This window comes from Ambystoma mexicanum, chromosome 4p, assembly GCF_040938575.1.
Source record: "Ambystoma mexicanum isolate Mex_15411 chromosome 4p, UKY_AmexF1_1, whole genome shotgun sequence".
NCBI classification, from domain to species: domain Eukaryota; kingdom Metazoa; phylum Chordata; class Amphibia; order Caudata; family Ambystomatidae; genus Ambystoma; species Ambystoma mexicanum.
Genome location: NC_090927.1, coordinates 1,051,803,989 through 1,051,826,038, shown reverse-complemented (window position 1 = coordinate 1,051,826,038; position 22,050 = coordinate 1,051,803,989). Strand labels below are relative to the sequence as shown.

The window sequence follows — 22,050 nt, the reverse complement described above, 5'->3', positions numbered from 1 at the left end:
ACTTTGGTCCCAAGGATACTAGGGCGTTGCGCCTATCGTTCCCTGCCCTCGGTGAACTTGGGTTGAACTTTGCAGGGAGTCCTAAACCCTGTATCATCCTCAGACCTTACTAAGTGTCCGTTCCTGTTCCCTAGCCGGGCTGCTGAGTAACGCGCTCTTCGAATATCCTTCAATGATTACCTCTCCACCTCCTGTATTTGGAAACGGCCAGCTACATATCCTCTTGCCGGAGTTTCTCCTCTACTCCCGTTGTCTGCTTGGTGCTTGCTCTCCAATTTTGTTTCTATTTTTTGCCGAACTTCTTCCCATCCTCTCGGCCTCTTCTGCTGTTCCCCTGGTGCCCCAGGTAACTGCTTCCTCCCCCTGCAGGTCCATTATGTGGATCCCTTCATAAGTTGTCACTTTGTTTGCCTTCCCACTCGAACAGCAGTCCGAATGGAAACGTCCATTTGTACCTAATCTCTTTCGCCACTAGCCCCCTTGCTAGTGGTGCTAGCTCTCCTTTTTAGTAATGTCACTGATGCCAGGTCCTGGTATAACAATGTTCACCCCGTTCATCCTTATGTGGTCTACCTGCCTCGCTCTCCTTAAGATTTGTTCTTTTGAGGAGAGAGCCACCAGTACATATCTAGGTCTTTCTCCAGGGGCGCCTGTTCTTTTGGGGCCCACACTGTCAATCCCAATGTTGTCTGCTTCTTGCGCCTCTAGAATGTCTCTAAACACTTCCTGAACCGCATTCTTAAGATCCTTATCTAACAATGTCTCGGGCATATTCTTAATGCGGATATTAGATCTGCGGGATCGGTTTTCCAAATCCTCACATTGGATTTCCAAGTTGTGGGTTAACTGCACCAGGTGTTTTATGCGTTTCACTGTTGTGTCGTGCTTAATCTTCTGCGTTTTGTACAATTCTCTCTAGGGTATATGTCCTTTCTTCCAGTTTGGCGACATCCAGCTTCAATTATTGGACTACCTGCTTCATGTCGCTCCTCATTGTAGTGAATTGGTCCTGCACCGTTGACATGAACTTGTCCTGCAGCTCCACAAACCAAGCATGCATGTCACCCCTTGACGTGGGAAGGTTACCGAAGTTGGGGGGGGGGGGCGGCGGCTTCGGGATGCCGTCAGCTGTGGGGTCTTCCAATGTCCTTCCCCTGGTGTTTACCGGGGTATCAGACAACCATATTTGAAGCAAGTTCAGATGGTGGGATGATTGGCTTGCGCCCCCTTTCCCTTTTGCCTTGGCCATTGCCCCTGTGTCGTGGCGGTCCTGCGGTGCTTCTTGAGCACCTATGGGGGATGACTGTGCTGTGTCCATGTCTTTTTGCCTTTGTAGTCCTACTAATATGCGATGGAGCTATGGGGAGGCAGACCTTGTAATTTTGTGTCACTGTGGAGGGGGGTATAGTCTCTCCTGCCCCCTAGGAGCACCGGTCCTGAACTTCCTATTTGATAGTGTTCAGTCTGGCTCCTCCACTCTTATCTGCCCAGCCCTCCCTCTGCATATGGCTTTAGTGATGGGAATGAGGGGGGGGGGGGTGTTTCACCCCAGTTCTGGCATGAAGCCTTATGTGATACTGGGTGGGGGGGGTTATCTCCCACCTGGGTTACGCACCCCTCTGATTTTGGGGAGTGGGTAGGGGGGTGAGCCGCTCACCTTATGTTCCGCCTGTCACCAGTGCCTCAGTTTCCATGCGCGATTCACTGTCTCCTCCACCCACAGTGCCTGTGGTCCGCAGCGTTCCCGGCCCAGTCAGCTGGCGCTGGTGCGTGTGCGGGGTCTCCGTAGCCTCGATGTGCAGTATTTAGGTCCTTGCGGGTGCCGAGCTCCATGTCATTGGTGTCCCCGCCCTGGCTTCTCCTCTGCCTCCGGTCCCTCCTCCCAGCGGCACGGTTCCGTTCCCTCCTCGAAGGGGGGAGGGGTGCCCCTGCTGCCGCTGCGCTCACCCGGGGCGCCCGCGCGGTCTCCCAGCCCTGTCAGCAGGGCACCGTGGCGGCCGCAGTGTTCCCACAGGCCTGATGGTGGTGGTGTGCCCGCTTCTCGTGGGTGTCGATCCGCGTGCTTTTTGGATCTGGGCTCCCCGTCCGCACCCCCATCTGCCCCTTGTTGCTTTGCTTGATGCATAGCTCTCTCCGCAATCCTCAGAGGGAGAGGGGCGCCCGTGTCTCAATGCTGCGGCGTTGCCTCTGCTGACTCCACAGGGGCGATATCGCCTCTTCAGCACTGGTGCCCTCTGGAGGTGATCGGCTGGGTTTTTATTTGCTAATTCACTCGGATTTGCTCAGTGAAGTGCTTATCAGCTGCCTGGCAGGAGTGCGACTCAGACGAGTCTTCCTGCGCCGGCGGCCATCTTGGAATGAAACATTTTTTACATTTTCACCTATTATTTTAAAAAAAAATTCATGTGGGGGGGGGAAATAAATACCTGTTCCCTCTTCATTGGTTCAGGCGCCCTCGCTACACGTTTGCTATGGCATTTTTGTGGGAAATATTTATGCCTCTCCACATAAAAAAATTCACCAGCTCCCACTGGCCCTCTGAGTTGGGAACACGGTGGGGGAGCCCAGGGACTGTGGTAGGAGCAGGATGAGCGGGAGCGCTTGGATAGTGGTGGGAACAGGCTGGGGATAGCCCAGGGTCTGTGGCGGGGTGGGGAGAGCTCAGGGGCGGGGTAGGAGTGGGATGAGAGCCCAGGAACTATACTGGGGGCAGGCCAGACGGGTTTGAAGACCACTGCTTAATTGCGTTGTCTGCTCCCCTGTGCCGGGGATCGCCTAAGCTGCATTGCTGGCCTGTCCACTTCATCCTCCATGTGTAGTAGGGCCTGCCCTTCAGCGCAGGTTGTGATGCGTTGTCCATCTGTAAAGAGTAGTCCATATGTGAAGATCCATTTATACTTTCTGTTTCACCTTTAGTTCTCTCGTCATCGGCCCCATGGATCGAAGTTTCTGCAGGGTTGGCCCATTCACTTCAAGGTTCACCTGACCACTGGCCGTTCTTAGGATAATCTTTCTGCACATATGAGGACACTGCAACCAGGACGTCCCGTTGCCGCTCAAGGTTCCATCTGTCTGGGGCCCACTCTGTGTATTCGGTCCATTCCTATTGCAACTGGTTTAGGTTCTTCCCCAAAGCACTGCTGGATGGTTGCCCTCAAGTCTGCATCCTGGATCGTCTCACTAAGGCCTTTTCCTTGAATGTTGGACCAGTTTTCCAGGTCCTCCACCTGAATTTCCACGTTCTGCCTGCTCCAATTGTTCACTATTTTGCCTTGCTTCTTCCGACACGTCTGTCGGGGGCCTGTTCTATGGTTTCAATCCTACCCCCCAGGCTCCGTATCACTAACTTCTTTCAGGGAATTGCTTCCCCTTTCAGGGAGGTAAGCTGCTCCGGGATGGTGGCCGTCATTCACCCCTCCATGTCCCTCAGGCATGCCTTCAAATCTTCTTTGCTTCGGGCCATGGCATCCTTCTGTGTCCCAGTCGTCACTCTTGCTGGTCCCCCTCGTGGGAGCTCGCTGCACCATCCAACCTCTGCTTCCAGCTCCCCTCCAGTTGTCCTTCCTGGGGTGGGGAATCCTTTAATCATGCCGTTGTAACCTTCACTTTTGCTCCGGGCATTTGGGGGTAACGGCACCTTCTCACCTCCTACATTAACGCTGGGCCTTCACTTTTACCTCTGCGCTAGCTGTCCACAACCAGGGTGTCGCCTATTGACATTTGCTGTTTCCTCTTGCCTCTTAATTTAGGCTGCTGAAAAGTTTACTGCCAGAGCCACCCCCAGGGCTTGCTTCCCACTCTAGCACCTTCCTGGGGGTCCACTCTTTGGGCATGTCTGTGTGCTGTGGCCACTCCACCCACAACTTGTGCCTTGCTACTCATGGCTCCTGCTTATTGGGGCTATATACCCCTCTGTGCCTCTCGGCTCCCTCCATGGACTTTGGGGGCTGTTATCCCCCCCCTCTCTCCCCCAGTCCACACCCCACAGGTGCATTGGGGCAGCCTTCCCAGGGCCCATCTCCTGGTCTCCTCTGCTGCATCTCCTCTTCCCTGCATCTGCCACAACACGGTATAATATGCCGGTGGGATCCTCTGGCCTGGCACGCACGTTCTCACACCTCGCGGTCCCACCACCCTGCCCTCCCTCGCGCAGCATTGCCACTCTCCTCCAGATGACTGGCACCTGCTCTCCACTGCCAGTTGCTGTTACGTTTTGGACAGGGGTTTTGCTCCCCATGTCCCTCATGCTTGCTGTCCCTACTGTCCCTGCTACATGCGGGGGCAGCCACGCTTCGCCTGCTAGCCCATGTGCGCTGCTGCGGTTCTTCTCACACTGCAGCCTTCATTAGCCACTGTCAGGAGCAGTGGTGATAGTCTGTGGATCGAGCAGGGGGTGGGGTCGGTCATTGGTCTGCATCTCCCCACCAACGGGGTGCACAGGGAGACTATTTGTAGCATGATGTTGAAAATGCACCGGGCCCATGACGGACCCTGGTTTGATGCGCCCTATTCAACATGTGGCCATCTTGGAATCACCATGCTGCATTTTATTATTTGGCAGAGGAGAGGGGTGGAACAGAATTGGCACCTTTTTTCCTCTGCTATATACATGCTTCATGAATTTTAATGCTCGTGGAAATTCTGGAGATACTTGTGGCGCACACCTGCTTTATGCATCAACATAAAGCAGGCGGAGTCATAAGGATTTTTTTTTTAGTCTATTTTTAGACTTTGCAAGGTGGTTCCCCATGGAACTTAACTTATTTTTTGGGCTGAGTAGGGGAGGGGCACCAACCACTATAAATAGGGACAGGTGCAGAGGGAAAGATGTTGAGCACTGCTCTTAAAACTAAGGTAGGGGGCAATTCCTTGTGTGGGTCTTCACAGCGGCCTCAAAGGCGCTGTGGAATTGCTCCCCTCTGCATTTGTGCATCGCAGTATACACATGAGTTATCCTCTGAAGGTAGGATCCAACTGCCTTTTGTATAGCCTGTGATGCAGCAGGAGGAATCCTCTGCCCCACTGAGGTGGGAGAAGTGGACGTTGATGGTGCAGTAGAGTTCCAACATCCTGTGAAAGGAACTGCTTTTCTTGGGGTAGTCTGGGGGAAGTCAGGGTGTGGCAATACATGGCAATGGTGCCAAAGAGTACTGGCCATGACTGAGTGTGACACCACATTCAGTGCAATGTACACAGTCTGAGCCTTCAGCACACCCTCCACAAGAGGTAGAAGGTACCTCCACTGCGTCTTCAACCTCCTTCCTCCTGCTGATCTGCTGCATTGCCACTGTTACTTCTCCAGGTGGTGTTGGCCCCTGAGGGTGAGGGATGGTCATGACAGATGCCGTTTCTGCAGTTTTGAGCTGCTCCCAGTGGCTTCTCTCCTGTGCCAGATTGTAAAGAGTATAAGAAATGGGTGGCTCCCCTTGGAGGTGCACCATCTGACATTTTTCCCTCTTTCTGAACTTCAAAGGTCCGAAAAGGGTGGTGTTAAAAGCTGGAAAAAGTTCAACAGAATGTTAGTAGCAGTTGTGGTAGTGTGAAGTTTCAACTTGAGTTTGTTGGGGTGGGTGTAAATTGGATTTCAAAATGGCTCTGAAAGGAGGTCATCATGACGCACGCGCAATTAGGTCATGATGTTCACGAACAATAGTGCACTTGGTTGACATCATGCGGGGTTTGCTACAAGAGCCCTGCCATCATGATGTTGCAAACTAATTGGTGTGTCCTGTCGTTGCGTACACATTAGTTCACATATGTCTGCGCAGCTAGGTCGTTCAGATGTGCAATCGAGACCATAGCTTGGCATTCGCAAACTAAATTTTCAGTGCATCATTGTCCCCACAGATGTGGCTGTTATGATTACTCACTGCCGCACTCGGGCATGGCTTCCACGTTGCTATGGTAACGCTATTCTGGCCAACAGCCCATCCAAAGACGGCGCCGACGCCCAGTATGACATAACACAGGTGTGGCAAGATGGCGCCGTCCACACGGGGCCACGTAACGCTACAAGTGTGCTGGTGATTGGGTAAGCTTTGCGTTGCAATCTGCGTATTATGCAGTTGCACTGCATTAGACTTCCTAGTCATTCTTGCTGCCACTCCTTTCCTCCTGGTTTCCTCTCGCTACCTTGTTCCAGCTCCTATTCTATGCTCGTTCCTCCTGTCTTCCCCCACCATCCCCTCCAGACTTTGACCTGCTATTTCTGGGTAGTCTCCTACCTCGGTTTGTGCAGGTCTATTAAGGGACAGCGGGGTGGCTGCCCAGCAATACGGACCCTTACATCTTCGACCCAAAAACTTGCAAGTCAAAAGCGAAGACTGTCCGACAGTGGCAGTCTTTTCACGAATGTCAGCACGCCATGTGACATCACTGTATACCCTGGCGCGGACACAAACCTGTATATAGTCCGGACTTCAAATAATGTGTGTTTAAAAAAGAACACAATCACATTATACATTGATGGGGAGGGAGACTCGTTTTCGGCAAATTGGGGTGTGATGTTTATGATTGGGTGAATTGGGAATAGAAATCTCATCAAATGGTTGGGGTGAATTGGGGGGGGGAGGGTTTGGGAAGAATAGGCCACATGTGCAGGTAGGGCAATGAAGATCAATATTTCTAATCGCATGATTAACCGATGTAGACAGTTCAGCAATTTGTTAAGTTTAATTTGAATTGACACAGAATTGGTTCAATTTTCTCCAATCTAGTTTCAAAATGTTTTTTTCCTCCCTCCTCGGGATTTTGATTGGGTTGTTTTTAAATTGTGAAGATATGTAATAAAGTAACGATGTAATTTCTATAAATTACAAAATGTACCATTTGTGGGTTCTTTATATTTTTGGGGGGGGCAAAGGGAGATTGTAGTTCTAACTATTCCAGAGTGCTTGGCACTTCTGTTAAAATAAACAATGTTTATTTAGTTGTCGTTTTATGTAACATTTTATTGATGTGATATACTGCAGATTTATAAATGAAAAGGTACCATTTACTTGAGGCTTGATATAATTGTGCTTCAGTGCATGACAGGTGTTGAAGTGAATTGTTTAAACAGGGCACGGTTTTCTTTAGTATTTGGTACAATCCATAATGTGTTCTTTTGAAAATAGTATTTAATTTTTAAAAGTTATAATAGATATAAAACATGGTTGCATTAATTGTTTGCATTGTTGCTCTTTGTATACTTTTTCTACTAAATCAAAAAAATATTATTCTGTGATTTTGGAAAATATTGATGCTACCTCTCCCCAGGTACACCCGCAGACTAGCAATACAGTCTGTAGTTATAGCCATTATGTGGCAGGGGGAGAATGATATTTAAGTGCAAAGTTTGAAGAGAGATTGTGAAGTTACTGGTCAACACCTATGGGGGAAAAACCTTTGCAACCCTTTAACAATGTAAACATCGAAAAACCAAACAAAATTGGCAGTTATGATAAGCTATGCAACCATAACTAGCGCCACCGCCATGCACTGCTAGGACTAACACCCAGCACATCAAAGATGACATCACAAATGGCAACACTTAATAAAAAAATGCCTCCTTGAGCTCAGATCCTGGGAAATCCATGTGTACTGAATGGGGTGGTATGGCAGGCCTGTGATTTGAACCGTGGTCGCTAGGTTCAGAGGACACTGTAGGAGCTCTCTGAAATCCCTTGTCAATGTTGCACTTTAAAACGAATATTGGTGTGCATTTTTGGGGGCTTAACATTTTGTACTTTGTTGACATTCGAAATGTGGCTATTGGCTTCTGAGGGGTATTGGAGGCAAATGTTTATGGGGTAATAAAATACCCCCCTACACGCCCCCTGTGGGGTAGGTGGGATACCCAGTAAAAGGAATTTCCACCATATAATTCGTAGTGCTCCTGGGCCCACACCCATGGTTCCCCAGGAGTAGTCTTTACACACTTGTATGTGGTCAACACCAAATTCCATGTGTTGCTTCCCAGGCTTTCTTCTTTGAGTCTGTGATTTTTAACACGCACACGACACCTGCATCCCCTTAGTGGCATCAGTCAAGCTGGTTTTCTAGATAGATCACATACTCTCTTCATGTTTGGGATCTTGTTTTAGGCTAGATTTCTTTGGCTGAACCACCTGTGTCCTATTCTCGCCTGTCGCACATGCTGCTGCACTTCTGAAGCCCTGTTTTGCCTCAACACCTACAAGCTTTGGGCCTGTGGGGTAAGACGTTCATAAATGTGAATAATCTTCCTGACCGTTGTCCACCCCAGAACCTTTTGCTTGGGCTCAGTAATTTTTATCTTGTCCCTAGGTGAGTACGTCTCCCTGTCACCTCGTCTTTTAATCTCTCTATGGGTGACCTTTTTATGTCCTTCCATAGTGTGTGCTTGGACTTGTAGTTTCCTTTAACGTTTGGGCTGCCCCTCTGGGCTTCCCTTTGTAATTTCTTATATATAGGGTGAACTGCAGCTCCCAAGAGGTGAAGTCTGATTTGCATCCCCTTTACATTTTATGTATATATCACCTTACGTGGAGTGCTACAATGTATCCCCTTTATTGCTTACCTGGTAACATTTCTGTTACAATTGCAAGATTACTTGAATGGCTGGTGGCTGTGAATCCGCTGTTATGACTTTGGCATTACTCGCAGGCTCTCAAGCCAGCCTCTGTAATGCACAGGAGGGTTCCCATTCTGCTAGAATGATGGGCTCCTCCTTTTTTCGCCATTTCTTGTTTGCTTGTTTCCTAGGTCTTCTACCATTCTAGGCAGGATTGACCTCAGTTGAAGTTTGTCTTCGGTGGGAATCCTTTGTATTCCCCCACAGAGGCTCCAGGGTGTCTGAGAAGGCAGGAAGCGAGGGAGGAGTCTAAAACTCAGTACCCCTTTGTCTTTTGCCTTGTCTGAAAGGCACCAGTTCCCACTGGGAGTGAGGGGGGGGGGGGGGTCTCTGTCCTGGTTGGGCAGCCACACTGCCCCTTTCTGTAAACTGAAGGGAGAGTTTGCAGAAGTTGTGCTGTAGTTCTTGATAAATACTCTGATCCTGGATGCTGCTGACCAGTCAACCACTAAAGCTGAATCCGAAGCGGAATATGAATAAAAGACGTTGGTAGCGCCTTCATGCAACCATAGAGCCTGCTGTTTAACCAGAGCCTGATGCAACCCTTCCAATCGACCTGAGGGCGGTCCTGAATGTGAGTACCCTTAGGCTGGGGAGATCCACTAGTCCTGAAGACCTGCAAAACAAGTCATTCCTTGATGTGCTGCAACCTTCCTGGGATGCAAAATGCCAATACCAGGGGACCTAGAGCCGGAGTAAAGTGAATGGTCTACCGAAGTCAGAATACACTTTGGTGGACTCCTGCTGGACCTCATATACACATTCAAATACAAATCCCTGAAGTCCCCTCACCAAAATGCAGAACAGTCTCTGATGTCTGTATTAATCCCTTATCTGGTTCCTGTAAAAAGGCACCAAATTTAGAGCTGCGAGAAGCCTGGAAGAATTCTTTCCTGGAAGTCTGCTCTGGGGACCGCTCCTGCAAGTTCCCATCCAGTGTCCATTTCTTCAGTCTCCACATCAAGAATCCAGAGATGGGGTCCTATGCTACTGCATTGGGGAGAAATCCACCCAGAAGCTTTTTCTCCTGAGGTACTGTGCTGGCTTGGGTAATACTTACCTTGGGTCTTGTGTGGATCCGGTGATTGGGAGTTTGCCCCCAGCATTAGCCTAGACCGAATGCTGGAATGCATATAGAGAGCATTCTGTGAAGTCCCTGAACACAACTCTAAAGCTAATACTTGTTGAAAATATCCTTGGACTTTCCTGCATCTGAACTCTATCCTTACCTGCCTACAGTGGGTTCCTAGACCACTAGAGTCTCTGAGAAACTCATGCTATATTCTAGGGAAGGACTATAAAATATATAAGGCGTCTGATAAGTGTGAAAGTAATCACTTGTGAATTAGTGTTTCGAGGGGATTGGGTCCTCCGACGTATTCCATATCTATGACAGGTAATCACCACAGCTGTGCTGCTTCGGAAACTTTTCCGGCGTCTGCGTCCTGCGTCGATACGCCGACGTCTAGGACCTCCTCCGACGTCATCCGATGTGATAAGTAGGACGCACGACGCCTGTAGCCTCGGTTCTGTTTTTTCCGCGAACGTGTTGCTTCGTGTTTCTCGGTTCTGTTCTTTCTGGTTCTTCGAACCTGTTCGTTTGTGAATTTCGGCGATGTCTTCTACTTCGTCTTCAACCCCGCGTCCGGGCTTTAAGAAGTGCGGGGAGTGTGGGTCCAAGATGTCGGTGACTGACTCGCACGACGCCTGCCTCTGGTGCCTCGGGGAGGCCCACGACACGGATGACTGTGTTGACTGCCTGTCGCTCACGTCCAAAGCCTTACGCGAACGTAAGAAGTTGTTGTCGGTAGGTCGGGTGTCCAAGCCCCGGAAGTCGAAGTCGGCGGGGCTTTCGACGGATGATTCGAGGGGTGACTCTCCGCGTCATCGTCGGAAGTCTCGTCGGTCTTCTTCTAGGAGTGGGTCTCGCCACTCCTCAGCCTCTTCGAGGCATTCTCGGAAGCGCCGTCACCGGTCGCCTTCCAGGTCCTCTTCTGAGGATTCTGCCCGGCACGTCGGTTACCCCACCAGCCGTGCGACGCCGGAGGAATGGGCTTCCTTCGGGAAGAAAATGTTGGCGATTCTTGAGTCGCAGGGTACTCAGCCGTCCGCGCCCCCGAGTGGGGTCGGCCGTGTGAGGTCGAGAGACACCGCTCGCAAGAGTGGTCGGCACGAGTCACGGGAGCGGTCCCGTTCGGACAAGGAGGCTCGTTCTCGCCGTACCCGTTCCAGGTCCCGGTCCTCGACGCGTTCGAGACCGTGTGCTCCTGTGAAGTCTTCGAGGAAGACGTCGACGTCTGAGGCGTCGAGGGCGTCGACAGGCTTTCTCGAGGCTCCGGCTTCGGGGACGTCGTCGAGGCCGTTGACGTTCAGGTCGTCGAGGGACACGCTCGGGGCTCCGGCCTCGAGGGCTGTGTCGACGCCGCCGATACTGGAGGCGCTGCATCTGACGTCGACGCCGATTTCCTCGACGACGCCGATCCTTTCGGCGCCGTTGCCGGTTTTCTCGGCGCCGGTTCGCTCGACGCCATCGACGCCTTTCGTGTCGGAGGTGCCCCGTGTCACGGGTGTACCCCCTAGGAAGGCTCTGGTTAAGAGCAAGCACTCTCGGGTGCCTTTTCGCCACCTGGAATTTATTTCGGAGGCGGATGAGAATTCTGATGGCCTGGTTCCTAGTCTGGTGCCTGATGAAATTGTCTCGGGCCATAGTCAGTTTGACGATTTGAGGCAGTCACTGCATGATGCCAGTGGACTGGACACCTCCCCGGAGGTGGACTTTTGTAGGCCTGAGCCTGGCTCCCATGCCGATTCCTCGTACCGGCACCTTATGGCTAGGGTGTCTGAGTATTTGGGATGGTCTGCTCCCCCAGGGGAGTTTGTGCAGGATGATCTGACGGACATCCTTGATGTTGGTCCCCCAACTGACCCGGTTCTGCCGTTCCATATGGCTTTACAGAGAAGGGTGGCGGCGGCTTGGACTGCTCCGGAGAGTCTCCCGGCGGTGGGCAGATCCTTGTCGCGTAAATACCGTCCAGCCAGTAGCGACCCCTGCTACTTGACCAGGCACCCCACTCCGGAGAGTTTGGTGGTGCAGGCGGCCACGGCCCCGGCAAAGCAGGCGTCGTACCCTACCATCCCTCCTGATAGGGACGACAAACGTTTTGATGGCTGGGCGAAGAAAGTGTTTTCTTCTGGTGGTATGGCGCTTCAGGCGGCCAACTCCATTTGTGCCTTGTCACGTTTCACGCACACTCTGTGGAACTGTGTTGCGTTAGCGGCTGAACATATTCCCGAAGGGGTTGAACGGGAGGGTTTCCTTGCTATGGTCCAGGATGGTAAGGATGCCATGTGAGTCCGTTCAGTCGGGTCTGGACTTGGCTGATTGCGTCAGTGGGTCCATGGCGGCGAGCATCGTGATACGCAGGTTTGCGTGGTTGCGGAAGTCGGGGTTTGCTCCTGATGTGCAGTCCCGGCTCCTCAACATGCCCTTTGATGGTGAACGCCTTTTTGGCAGCAAGGCTGACGAGAGCCTTGAGAGGTTGCAGACCTCAAAAGCTGCAGCGAAGTCGTTGGGCGCTGCCGTTCGCCAACCTCCGCCTTTTCGTCCTAGGGGACAGCAGTGGAGGGGTGGTTCCTTTCGCTATTACTCGTCCTTCAGTAGAGCGAGAGGAGCTGGCAGTCAAAGAGGCCAACGCAGGGGTACCAGAGGTGGACGACAGGGTACCCGTGGTGCCAAGGCCGCTCGGGCTGTTACCTCTTTGCCCTCGGGTAACGCCGCAGCCGCTCCTACTCAGTCATGAGGCCATGTCCCATGGTTCGCCGGTTGGGGGAAGGCTGGCGCAGCATCTTGTAGAGTGGCAAGCCATTACTTCAGATGTGTGGGTTCTGGAGATCATAGCCCACGGCTACTGTCTTCCCTTTCGGCACAGGCCTCGCGACAATCCACCGGGGAACCTCTCTTTGAAGTGTCCGGATCCGCTCCTTGCGCAGGAAATTCAAGCCCTGCTGGAGAAAGGCGCTATAGAACTGGTGCCTGTAGCGGAGAGGAACAAGGGATGGTATTCCCCTTATTTTTTGATTTCCAAGAAAGACGGGGGATTGAGACCCATCATGGACTTGCGCGGGTTGAACAAACTCCTCAGGAAGGACAAGTTCAAGATGGTTACTCTCTCTCAAGTCCTCCAGGCCCTTCAGCTTCAGGACTGGTTGGTGTCACTCGACCTCAAGGATGCTTATTTCCATGTGCCGATCCATCCCAAGCACAAGAAGTACCTGAGGTTCGCGGTTGGCGACTCGCACTTTCAGTTTCGGGTCCTGCCGTTCGGATTGACCTCCGCCCCGAGGGTTTTCACCAAGCTCATCGTGGTGGTGGCAGCGCATCTCAGGCAAGGGGGGATTCACGTCTACCCCTACCTGGACGATTGGTTGATCAGGGGGAGCTCTCCCGAGCAAGTCCTGGATCATCTGTCCGTCGCCTGCCACTCCCTCCACAGGCTGGGCTTCTCCCTCAATTTAAAGAAGTCCCATTTGACGCCAACGCAGAGGCTCCAGTACATCGGAGCAGTGCTCGACGCTTCCCTGGGGCAGTGTTTTCCTCCCCAGGTGAGGGCTCTTCACATTCAGCAGATGGTGCACAAGTTTCAGCATGCCCAGACGCTCCCTGCGTTCGAGTTCTTGAGGTTGCTCGGCCTCATGGCATCCTGCATTCTTCTGGTGCCAGAGGCTCGCCTGCGCATGAGATCTTTGCAGTGGGCACTCAAGATGCAATGGTCGCAGTCCTCCGGCAGGATGTCGGACCCGATTCAGGTGCCGCCCTCGGTCGCCCAGGACCTTCTGTGGTGGGCCGTCGAAGGCAACTTGATGAAGGGGGCTCCATTTTGGCTTCCCTGGCCAGAGGTGACAATCGTGACGGATGCATCCCTCACGGGATGGGGAGCTCATGCCAACGAGCTGACAGTCAGCGGTCGTTGGTCTCCGTCGGAGTCCAGACTCCATATCAATCTGTTGGAGCTGAGGGCCGTCAGGCTAGCCCTGAAGGCTTTTCTGCCGACTGTGCGAGGGAGGAATGTCCTGATCCTGACGGACAACACGGTGGCCATGCACTACCTCAACAAAAAGGGGGGGGGCAGGGTCACTTCCTCTGTGCAGGGAGGCGATGCAGCTCGAGTTCTGGGCCATCCAGCAGGAAGTTTCGGTCTCGGCAGTTCATCTGGCCGGAGTCGAACGTGACGGCGGACGCTCTGAGCAGGCAGAGCGCGATCTCTCACGAGTGGGAGTTGGCTCAGGAGATTCTCCTGGAGATCTTCGCCCTTTGGGGGACCCCTCAAGTGGATCTCTTCGCCTCCAGTGTCAACCGGAAGTGCGGGAGGTTCTGCTCGCGGGAATTTCCTCCAAAAGGGGCCTTAGGAGACGCGTTCGTGGTGGATTGGTCGTTCCCGCTGCTGTACGCGTTTCCTCCAGTCCCCGTCATACCGCAAGTGCTGCGGAGGTTGCGGAAGTTCGGTTCCCGGATGATCCTCATTGCTCCGGCGTGGGCTCGGAGGACGTGGTACCCGGACCTTCTCGACTTGTCCATCTGCCCTCCTCGTCGTCTTCCCTACCGAGACGATCTGCTCTCACGGGAGGGGGGTCTGGTTCTCCATCCAGAGGTCAGATCCCTCAACCTTCACGCTTGGCTTCTGAAAGGTTGAGGTATAGGGATTGGGACCTCCCTGAAGACGTGATGGAGGTGTTGCTTTCGGCCCGAAGGCCGGCAACTAAGTCTCTGTACCGTTGCCGTTGGCGTAAGTTCTGCGACTGGTGCAGAGTTCGGAATGTGGATCCTTTTGCATGTGACATCCCCATGGTTCTGTCCTTTTTGCTTTCTTTGGCCCACAGGGGCTTGCAAGTGGGTACCATTAAAGGTTACCTGGCAGCGCTGTCCATCTTTAAGCGCTCGTCTGATGAGTGTTCTTACTTTAAGATCCCTTTAATTTCACAGTTTCTGAAAGGGCTCACTAATGTGTTCCCTCCGTCACCTTTCCTGGTGCCCGGTTGGGATTTAAACCTTGTTCTTAGGTTTCTTATGGGTGCTCCGTTTGAGCATTTACATTCTTGCCCTTTGAGGCTGTTAACTCTGAAAACTGTGTTTTTGGTTGCGGTTACTTCCGCTCGCAGAGTGAGTGAGTTGCAGGCACTTTCAGTTAAGCCACCCTTCACTGTATTTCACAAGGACAGGGTTGTCCTTCGAGTTCGTCCTTCTTTTCTTCCGAAGGTAGTGACGGAATTTCATTTAGCCCAGAAGGTTGTTCTTCCGGCATTCTATCCTCCTCCGCATCCTGGTAAGGAAGAGGAGAGGCTCCATAGGCTTGATCCTAGGAGAGCTTTAAGCTTTTATGTTTCACGCATGTCCCGGGTCAGAGTGGACGATCAACTCTTTATTGGTTACGCTGGTAAGCGTTTGGGGCAAGCTGTGACGAAACAGACTTTGTCCCGCTGGATTGTTTTGGCCATCTCGGAATGTTACCGCTTGGCGGGTAAGGACCCACCGGCTGGCTTGCGGGCCCATTCTACCAGGGGCATGGCTGCATCTACTGCCCTGCAGAGGGGTGTTCCTATTCGCAACATCTGTGATGCAGCCACCTGGGCTTCAGTACATACATTTGTACGGCATTATTCCCTCGATTCCATCAGAGGGCAGGATCTGGCCTTTGGCAAGGCGGTCCTTTGCTCTGCTATTTGATTGGCTATTCTAATTTTGTTTATAAATTCTTTCCCTCCTCCTTGCTCTGGTACTGCTTTGGGAGTCTGTCATAGATATGGAATACGTCGGAGGACCCAATCCCCTCGAAGAACAAGTTACTTTCTTACCTGGTAACGTTCTTTCGATGGGATGGTCCGACGACGTATTCCATATCGCTCCCGCCCTGCCTTCCCCGCTGCAGAATTTCTTTTGCGATTGCAGCTTACGTTCCGCAAGGCTTTGTGTCTGACTGGCAGTTGACTTCTGTCACACGTTCTGGGGGAAAAAACTACAACTGAGGCTACAGGCGTCGTGCGTCCTACTTATCACATCGGATGACGTCGGACGTCGGAGGAGGTCCTAGACGTCGGCGTATCGACGTCATCGACGCAGGACGCAGACGCCGGAAAAGTTTCCGAAGCAGCACAGCTGTGGTGATTACCTGTCATAGATATGGAATACGTCGTCGGACCATCCCATCGAAAGAACGTTACCAGGTAAGAAAGTAACTTGTTCTACTGTATCGCTTAAATAGAATAAGTAACAAAGTGCTACAAAGGTTATTACTTAAGTTGCTGGTTGCTACTTTAAAAAGTATATAAATTGCTTTACTTGGTTTGAATAATGCCCCACTCTTCAAAGTAATGTTGATACTGTTTAAGGATTCTTAACCGAGTGTAAAAGCTTACCGATAGATTGAATAACCGATTCATTCTTAAAGTGTACCATTGGGTTTTGCTTTCCCCGATAGGCTTAGTGCTTTTCTAAAACAGTCTGGTCTTGGAGTTGCTTGTAGCACCTCTGAAAAGTATGCAGTCAATCACCTACCTTGAACTGCTTGCTTAAGTCTGCTAGAGTTCTTATTTAACTTCGAAGTGTATAATACACTTCGACAAATTAGCTTTATTACAACTTTTCTTGTATGAGTAGTAGTGTAAAATGAACCAATAGGTTTTACTGACCTTCAATTGCTGCTGCTCTTCTAAACTGGTTTGTGCTTTCCCTAAATTGCCCGAGGGCACTTCTAAAATAGTTTCACTGTGTATACTTATCTTTGAGTAGCGTTAGGTCAGGTAATATACAAGTTGTTACTCCCTTTGAACTGTTCTAAAACGCTACATTGGTGTGTAACTGTCCATTCTTGAAAGAAGAGTTAGACATGTTGCAAGATGTGATGGTGTTGGTCTAATCAAGTGATTGGTCAGAATAAACTGCGTTATTCAGTTACACAATGGGGTCTGCTGCCCTTGAATTACTTTTGGTATTCTAAAAGTTTACTCCCCAAGAATAGCATAATGACATTCTGAATGTGTTCTTTAGATTTGACTCTCCTAGACTGCTTATTGTGATTTAAGTATTGAGTTGGTTTTTATAATTTATGTTGTAGTACATACTTCCCAAGATGTAACTTGGCACATTTATTTTTACAATACCTATTTTTTGTTTCTTTGGACCATATGCATGCTACAATTACTTTGTTCTAAGCTACAGCCCTCTGTCCCTCCTAAAAAATGTTCTCGGGTGGTGCAGCCTTATACATGAATGGTGGAGTTTTGTACTGCCTCAAGTTTTTTATGAAGCCCTTAAGTTTGACTTTAGAAAAACTGTCATTAACTAGGCCCTGACTGGTTTATCATTTCCGCACCTGGCACTAATTTACTAAAATGCCCCCGATCAAGACCTCAGTCAGATGTGCACTTGGAAACCATTCCCTTTCAACTGAATGCCTCTAAATTCTCCATCCCTCCTGATTGTCGGTTAGCCTCCCCCCCCCAACTCCACCTCCCCCCTGTCCCCCCAACATTGCCGCAGTTTGTTTTTGGTCTGTCACTTTCCGAACATTTTCAAATTACCTGTTGTCTTGTTGCTGAACGAGGTGTTCCTCTTATCAGGGTGAACCATCTCTTGTCACAATTGTTCAGAAAAGTCAGTTTATTTTTGCACGCTCACATTTTAAAACAAATGCATGACAAACGTTGAGTAGCACAAGAGTTTCCCTTACTTGCATTTCAGGGAATGGCAGTCCTGCAGATTAGTTGCTAACCTCGTTTTCGTTTACATTTTAGACCAGCTACACGGCGACACCTTGGCTGCCCATCTGAGTCGAATAATTTGGATCTACCTGCACTCCAATCAGCAGCTCTACATGGAAGCCATGAAAGGATTTGTCTTCGAATGCGCGCATGCCAGTTTCATGTCCCAGATCCATGAGAGCGGGAATATCGTTTTATAGAAGAGCGCAATGACGCGCACATGAACACTTAATGCATGAATCACTTTACATTTTGCACACTTTTAAAAACAAGGCTGATGATCCATCAGGCCATTTTTAGCAATTTTAGGATATTTTGCAGACGAGCCTAAGGTATTTATTGGCTCTTTTTATATATGGTTTTATAAGCCAGCGTTTTAAATTGTAATGGGATTTCCTGGGCTGTTGCCCATAGTATGCTAACGCGCACAAAAGCATTTGCACAAATGTTTGTCCTTCTTAGTACCTGCTACATTATGATTGCTGTAATTCAGCGCACTTAACTATGCTCAAAGTATCGCAGCCATACAATCAGATATTGGTTTTCCTGGTGTGCTTTAGAAGTCACCTTTGAGCAGCTGGAAACATGTGTAGGTCTTTTATTAGAAGAGGCTTTTAATTAATTACCATGAAAAAAATAATTAGTTTATTAGCTGAATGCTGCTGGATTTTCTTTACAGCATTATTTATGTGAAAATAGTCGCTATTTTAGGAAGGACTTGATAACAATTTTATGGATTTAGCTGGTTCTTCATCTGTATTATTGTATGGCTGTTCACTGGGATATTTATTATTCCCAATAGGAGCAATAAATACCTTTTGTGCATATTGAAACTACGAGTGGTGTCCTATTTGGGTGGAAATTACTATGCACTTAATATGCTCTTTTACGCATACATTTCTCCAGCATTGGATCTTTCATGGATTCACATGCTTAGAATATTCCCCGTCGTCAGACTGGGACCCCTCGGTACACATATATAGCCTTTTCCAATAGGAAAACTTCTGACACTTTTGTGTCCTATCTACGTCCTTTTAGGACCCGCCTACGCATGCTCCGTAGGCCGTCCCCGTATAAGAGGCCCGCCCCCGCGGTTCCCCTTCAGATTTCAACCGTCTCCAAAGTAGTGGGATCTCCTTGCGTTGTCTTACTATCTTGTACAAGGTTGCATTACTGGAATTTGAGTACAGAAAATGTCCTCCGTGTCAGGAAAAGCGTTGTTCCGCCCATGCGCGACGTGCGGCTTGAAAAAAGTTTACGAGGGGGACGGACATATGGATTGTATATATTGCCTCCACCCTCATCATTTGGCGGATAACTGCGACATATGCAAAGGGTTTTCTCAAAAAATCCTCAAAGACCGCAGTCGACGACTGGTGGCATGGCTGAATGATGGAGCGGGGGCATACCCCCCTTCGGAGGTAGGCTCCACACAATTGGCGAAAACATCACACCGCGCTACCTCGTCGGAACCACCGGCGAAGAAATCTCGACCGACGGAAAAAGAGTCGTCTAGAAGTCACTCAACTAGAGACTCCTCGTCAAAGAAATGATCATCAAAAAAGCATGAAAAGGAAAAGAAATCCTCCTCGGGCGATCATCGTAGATCGACCACGAGTCGAGAGTCGAGTAAAAGAAAGCCAAGTGTGGAAAAGGCGGGACCGCCAAAACCACCTGCTAAGTCACCGTCGTCGACGGCGGCCCAGTCATCGGCCTCCACCCTGCCACTTACGCAGGTGGCATCCACCGTCCCACCGGCGTCGACGATGGCCTCGTCGACGGGGGTTCTACAGGAGGCCTGAAGTTTTTGATCCGATCCCCCCCGGATACTTACTACAGGAACAGGCTGTGTTGCTGTCCTCGGAGGACGAGAATGAGAGAATAGCTGGCCCAGCAGACCTAGGGCTACGAGTGGCTGACAAGTCGTTGACGAGGGGATCCGTTATACCGTTATCTGCCCCTCTCCTCAATCCTCAATCTGTTTTGTCGTTGGAAATTCTGTCCACGCTTCAGTCGTTAGTCGTTGGACCAGAGACTACCTCAGGCAAACCTGCCACAGTCACCCGTCGACGAGCCGGGCCCGTCCCGTCAACCGACGCACCTACGCACGCCAATCTCAGCACTGGCACAAGGTGAGCTGCCAGATTCGGAGTCTGACAGGGGAGCCATGTCGGATCTCATCATCCCCCTCCAGGGATCCAACCTGGGAGTCAGAGGTGGAGTTGGAAACCCCTAGAAGCCCAGCTCACCCGTCCCCTCCGGACGACATTGCGTCATTCCATTCTATGATGGAGAAGGCATGCAAAGAATTTGGTTTGTCCCAGGAAGAACAGAAAAAGGACTTTTTTTTTGTTCGACCACATGGGTAAGAGAAGGTCTGTGTTCTCGATACCAATACTAGACCATGTATGGAAGGAGGGGTTGCAGACAATGCGTCACCCGTTTTCAGAGCCGGCAGTGAAAGGACGCCTGGAAAAAAAAGTTTAAGGCTCCAGAGTCTACCCCCAAGTGTTTATCCTCCCAACCAACGCCAGACTCGGTGGTGTCGGCGGCAGCGGTGAGGAAGGCGAAGGCCCAGCACAAATGCACGACTCCTCCTGAGAACGAAGCGAGACGCCAAGATGCCTTTGGCAAAGTGCTATCCGTAGGAGCGACCACAGTAAAGGCCGCAAACTCTCTGGCAATTGTTGCCATATACGATAGGGAGATGTGGCACAGGCTAGCTCCATTGCTTGATCATCTTCCAGAAGAACATAGGAAGGCAGCGATGTTACTCGTCCGAGAAGGTGAGGAAGCCTCAAATCATGCATTAAACATTGAGGTGGACCTCGCTGAGTCAGGCTTCAAGCAAGTCAATAATGGGGTCGTATTACGTCGACAGTCATGGCTTAAGTGTACCTACTTCAGGCCAGAAGTACAATACAAAGTTTTAGATATGCCCTTTGAGGGAGACCTTCTTGGTGAGAAGGTGGACAAAGCCCTAAAGGGAATGAAAGAGGACTCGGACACGGCACGTTCATTGGGTTCCCTCCAGAGTGGCAGAAACTACAAGTCTTTTCGTCCCTTTAGAGGGGCTTCAGGTAATTCAAGATTCTCTGCATCTGGAGACGGATCCTTTGACAGATCAGCTTACCCCTCCCAGGGATACAGACGTGCCTCCCAAACGGCAAACCGTCACCGGAACTTCCAGACTTCCAGGAAAAGACCATCATATCCGTCGTCGAGAGACAAGCAAAATAAAGATCAGCAGTGACATACAACACACCGTTCTGGGGGGAAGAGTTTCAGCATATGTCGACGAATGGGAACGAATAACGACGGATCAATGGGTGCTGGATGCTATAAGAAACGGACACTCTCTACAATTCAAACACAGCCCTCCGCAAATGCCACCTGCGTTCACCGCTCATTCCCATCTGAAGATACTGCAACAAGAGGTAACACTCATGTTAGCAAAGGGCGTGATAGAATTAGTTCCAACATCACAGAGAGGTCAAGGAGTTTACTCAAGATATTTTGTCGTAAAAAAGCCGAATGGCAAATGGCGTCCCATTTTAGACTTACGCGATCTCAACAAGTTTTTTAAAGAGCCTAAAATTCAAGATGCTCACTCTGCAGGAAGTGATCCGCGCCGTTCAAGAGGGGGATTTTCTAGCGTCCCTGGATTTACAGGACGCGTATTTCCATATTCCAATGTGTCGGAAACACAGGAAATTCCTAAGATTTGTAATAGGGCGGACTCACTACCAATTCACGGTTCTTCCCTTTGGGCTCAAGACCTCCCCCAGAACGTTCACGAAATGCCTGGCTCCAGCAGCGGCCTGGCTAAGGAAGCAAGGCCACCATGTATACCCATACCTCGACGACTGGCTGGTAAGGGGATCCTCCCCAGCGTCGACCAACACAAGTTTACAAGCCACCATGCAGCTTCTACAACAGCTGGGATTCGCCATAAACTTCGAAAAATCCTCTGCAGCCATCGAGATCGCTGGTATTCCTGGGGGCACAGTTCGAGACCCAGTCGGGGCTAGTGAAACCTTCTCTCGACAGAACCTCAAGACTCAATCAACAAGCATGCCGACTACGGCAAAACACCAAGATCTCAGTGAGAAAATACGTTTCGGTCCTAGGGGCCATGGCATCCTGCATCCATCTGGTGGAAAACTGTCGCCTATTCATGAGGCCAGTCCAGGAATTCCTCGCGGACCGATGGACGCAGGCTCAAGAATCGTGGTCAGACAAGATAACAATCGACGACAAGCTGCTTCGGACCCTTCAGTGGTGGCAAAGTTTCCACAATCTGAACAACGGCGTACCCCTACAGGAGCCGGAGTTTCAGCGAACCATAGTCACGGATGCGTCCCTAACCGGATGGGGAGCTCACATGGGTGCGCTCCAAACGCAAGGTCGCTGGTCTCCAACGGAGTCATTCCTACACATAAACGTGTTAGAGCTCAGAGCAGTACGATGGGCCTTGAAGGCATTCCTACCACACGTCAAGGGCTCGCGAGTACGAATACTGACCGACAATACAACAGCCATGTTTTATCTGAGGAAACAAGGAGGGACGCGATCAAGAACTTTCCATAGAAGCCCAGAGAACATGGCATTGGGCATTAAAGCACGAAATCTCCGTCGTGGCTCATCACCTTCCAGGAGTGAGGAACTCCCAAGCAGACTCCCTCAGCAGAAGCATGGCCCAG

General features: G+C 50.5%; 1 protein-coding gene across 1 annotated transcript in view; it reads left to right on the top strand.

Moving 5' to 3' along the window:
* LOC138453614 (uncharacterized) overlaps positions 1–18,180 on the top strand; it is a 308,890-nt gene extending 290,710 nt beyond the window's left edge. Inside the window, exon 8 of the mRNA XM_069606623.1 lies at positions 17,381–18,180. Coding sequence (XP_069462724.1) covers positions 17,381–17,547 — 167 coding nt within the window. The 3' untranslated portion in view covers positions 17,548–18,180. The remainder of the gene's footprint in view (positions 1–17,380) is intronic.
* The last annotated feature ends 3,870 nt before the right edge of the window (positions 18,181–22,050 follow it).